Source organism: Ceratina calcarata, unplaced genomic scaffold (genome assembly GCF_001652005.2).
Source record: "Ceratina calcarata isolate Rehan_Ccalc_2016 unplaced genomic scaffold, ASM165200v1 scaffold1420, whole genome shotgun sequence".
Lineage (NCBI taxonomy): Eukaryota > Metazoa > Arthropoda > Insecta > Hymenoptera > Apidae > Ceratina > Ceratina calcarata.
The window spans coordinates 4,951-9,055 of NW_017135335.1; the positions used below are offsets into that span (position 1 = coordinate 4,951).

Here is a 4,105-nt window from a genome sequence, read left to right on the forward strand (position 1 = left end):
AATAATAATAAACAAACGAAACAGCAACAATCCACAGGACAAAACAAACGAAATAAAGCAAGAACGAACAAGGAATAGGATAGACACAACAAAGAGCAAAAAGATCAAAGTAACAAAAACGAACACAAACAACAAAAAGGGGAAAAAAGAGAAACAAAAAACAAAAGTGGAAACAAAACGCAGGAAAAAAGGAAAAAAGGTGACAAATAAAATTATAAACAACGACCAAACGGTTAAAATCAGTCACTTTATTAATATACAATTAAAATACAAAATAAATACATGACTAACAAATAAATAAATAAAAACTGAATGAACATCATTTCAAACGCAAGTATGCAAAAGTCCCCCGCGAAGCGAGGAAAAACGAAAGTAAGGAAAGGGGGAACCTAGGCGGCCAATCAGCGGACCGCCGGGTTCCCCCGACATGGACAAAAAACGAAGAGTGGGAACACAGTAATCACCCCGGAAGACGACCGGAGCACCGACCACGATCGCCAGTCGACTACCGATCACACGCACTGTACGGATCAAAAGACGCGAAGATTCAAAATGAACAGACAACAAGTAAAAAACGTGGAAGAAGACAGGACCTACACGGTCGCCATCGTCCCGGAAAACTATCCAAAAATCCTGTTAAGCTACACCGATGTCGAAGACTTCGGAGACTCACTGAGCGAATGTGTAACAAAATACATCAACGCGAAGAAAAAGAAGTCGCAGAACTTCATCAAACCAGACATAGTGAATTTCCACCTAAAGAACGGGGGAATAATACTAGCAAGTGGCACGGAAGAAACAGTGAGGTGGTTAAAAATCGCGATCCGACACATCAAGCTAAAAACAGGATACGAACTAAAAGTGGAAGATAGACAAACGTTAGACAACCGCTTCTTAGTTGAAGGCCGTTGCACGCACTCAAGGTTCAACGGTAGAAACATCATTGAGATCATAAAGAAAAACAACAAAATCCTTGACACCACAAACTGGATTATGACAAGGGAAAAAAGAACCCACACGGGACTGATAATAACAATAGAAATGGAGGGCAGATCAATAGGAGGAATCAGAAAATTAAGAAACAGAATACCGCTAGACCAAGGTGTACACAAATTTAACGTATTAATAGTGGTACCGTCGTACAAAGACACGGATCAAGACAGAAGAAATAACACACAATTAGACGTATCGGACGAAGATTTCATAGCGACGGAAAAAGACAGTCCAGACTCTCCAGACCCGCAAACGTCGGACTACTCCAGATACGAAGACTCGACCGGCACGTCCTTGGACACCGACGGGGACGAATTTATACTCTCCTCCGAACTGGACCATCTAATGAACATTGACATCGAAACGGAACCAGAGAAAACCCCAAAGACGCACGAAGTAACAGCACGAGGCTCCGAGAACGCAGGCATCACACCTGTAAAAAGACAAGGTAAATAATAGAAAAACATAGAAAACCAGACAAATAAAAAGAATAAAAACTGAAACAGACTTACCCACTCACTTGCGACTGCACTTGTAAATTACAGATAGAGAAAAAACCCCGACGACCACGGCCCACGACGGTCTAGACTCCGGCTACAGCACGGCACGCAGCAGGTCGCTCAGCACCATATCGATAAGTCCGCACAGACTACAAAAGAGAATGCAAACAATCATCACGGACATAAAAACTGCCGAAAAAGCGACCAACGCAACGAACACGCAAAACAACAACAAACAAACGAACAACAGACCGACCGTCACGGAAGCATACAACAAAAGCGGAAAAGAAAACGCGAGCAAAACACTGCCCGCACAGAGACAGACAAACGACGAACAGAAAAGGAGGAAATAAAACAAAGACACGAAAACGGAGAGAAACGAAAGACCAGAAGAAAAGAAAGTAAGTAACGATCACGGAAAAACAAACCGAACATAAAAATTAAGAAATCTCACAGACAACACAAACACACACACACGAAACCAAAGAAACAAACGAAAGACTAACCTAAATATTCTTCCCCCCTACAACAGCAACAACGAAACACACAAAGAGGAAAACGTCAGAGGCATGAGAAGAAAACGAAAGACGCAGCAACAAAAAGACTAACAACGGAGGGAGGCAACAACGAAAAGAAAACAATGGACGAAGCACAAACGAACGCGCGGCAAGAAACGAAAAACTGTCTCGAACCAAAGACAAACACATAGAATTAAGACTAGAATAGAAATAGGAATAAGTTAGGCATCTAGACAATAAAAGAGAAAAAGCGAAAGGTAGAACGGTAGGAATTAGCATACGTAAGTAGAAGACGTGGCGAACAATCCAACATAAACTAGAACAAAGTAGGATAGACGGAAATGTAGACAATAAGGAAAAGTAGATGTAAACATACAAACAAATTATATTAATAAAACGCAAAGCACAAAAGAAACAAAAAGAAAACAAATAACTAAGCAAACAATAACTAAAAAACAAAATGTGTACTTCCATAACCTAAAAACCCCGAACACGTCCCATAGCAAACCACAAAAACGAAAACCAACCCAGAAACGAAAATGATAATAAACAGATATTAAACAATAAAAACCCACCTCACGCGAACAGACGGCCAGTGGCCCCCCTCGAAGGGAGCGGCGGGACTAAAATAAGAAAGGAAAACAAAAATCAGAACGCAAATAACAAAGAGAGTAAAAGTAACAACAACAGAAACATACAAACGACGCGCGCGACGAGAAACGGAAAGGAGCACAACGGCGAACCAAAGATAAAGCGAACAAACAGACGAGGAGGACGAAATACCGATGACCAGACGGACTAAAGGCGGAAAAGGTAGGACACACAAACGAAAAGAAACATGCCGGCAGGAAAGTAAACCGAGACAAACGAAGCAAGATAACAAGGAAGGAAACCAGGTATTGGTAAAACAGGAAAGATCAGGCAAAACAGGGAACGGAAAACCAAACTAACCGAACCGACCGACCGCGAAACACGAACGAATCAAAGACAAGCACCCCTGAAAAGGGACAAACACAAAGCACGAAACGAAGAAAACCAAAACAGAGAGACAGATAAACAATAACAATAACACCGACAAACGAAGGAAACTCGCAGGAAAAAGACACGGACGAGCCAAAGAAAAACTGATCCCCAAATCGAAACGAATCTGACCCGAGAGACAAAACAGAATCGAGAGACAACAAAAAGCAACGAATAAAAACAACAAACGACAATAAACAAACGAAACAGACGGAAAAGAGACACGAACAAACCGAAGAAACACCGACCCCCTGAAAACAAAAAGAACCCGAAACGCGAAACAAAAAGTCAAAGAAAACGAAAAACAATAAACAATAACAATAAAACACTAACAAACGAGCAGAGCAGACGAGAAGACGAAAATGAATCGAAAAAAACACTGATCATTGAACTCAAACGAGTCCGACGAAACGAAAACGGAAAAATCAAACGAAAACGGAAAGCAATAAACAATAACAATAAAAACTAACAAACGAACAAAACAGACGGAAAAAGACGCGAACGAACCAAGAAACACTGACCCATGAAAACGAAAAGAACCAGAAACGTGTAACCAAAAAATCAAAGAAAACGGAAACAATAAACAATAACAATAAAACACTAACAAACGAGCAGAGCAGACGAGAAGACGGAAACGAATCGAAAAGACGCCGACCATCGAACCCAAACAAGTCCGACGAACGAAAACGGAAAAATCAAACGAAACGGAAAGCAATAAATAATAACAATAAAAACTAACAAACGAACAAAAAACAGACGGAAGAAAGACGCGAACGAATCAAGAAACACCGACCCCTGAAAACAAAAATAACCCGAAACGCGAAACAAAAAAGTCAAAGAAAACGAACACAATAAACAATAACAATAAAACACTAACAAATGAGCAGAGCAGACGAGAAGATGGAAACGAATCCAAAAGACGCCGACCATCGAGCCCAAACGAACCCGACGAGCGAAAACGAAAAATCGGACGAAATGATAAGAAATAAACAATAAAAAATAAAAACTAAGAAAAGAACGAAACAGACGAAAAAAGGAAGCGAGCGAATCAAAGAAACACGGACCACGGAAAAC

General features: G+C 40.7%; 1 protein-coding gene across 1 annotated transcript; it reads left to right on the forward strand.

The window, feature by feature from the left end:
- Positions 1 to 2,796: 2,796 nt before the first annotated feature.
- On the forward strand, positions 2,797 to 3,867 carry LOC108630383 (pre-intermoult gene 1 protein-like; the record flags this gene model as incomplete). Its single annotated transcript, XM_018033680.1, has 4 exons — positions 2,797 to 2,824; positions 2,923 to 3,046; positions 3,517 to 3,740; positions 3,845 to 3,867. Coding segments are annotated over exons 1-4 (399 nt in total), but the record flags the coding sequence as incomplete, so codon positions are not given.
- Positions 3,868 to 4,105: the final 238 nt, after the last annotated feature.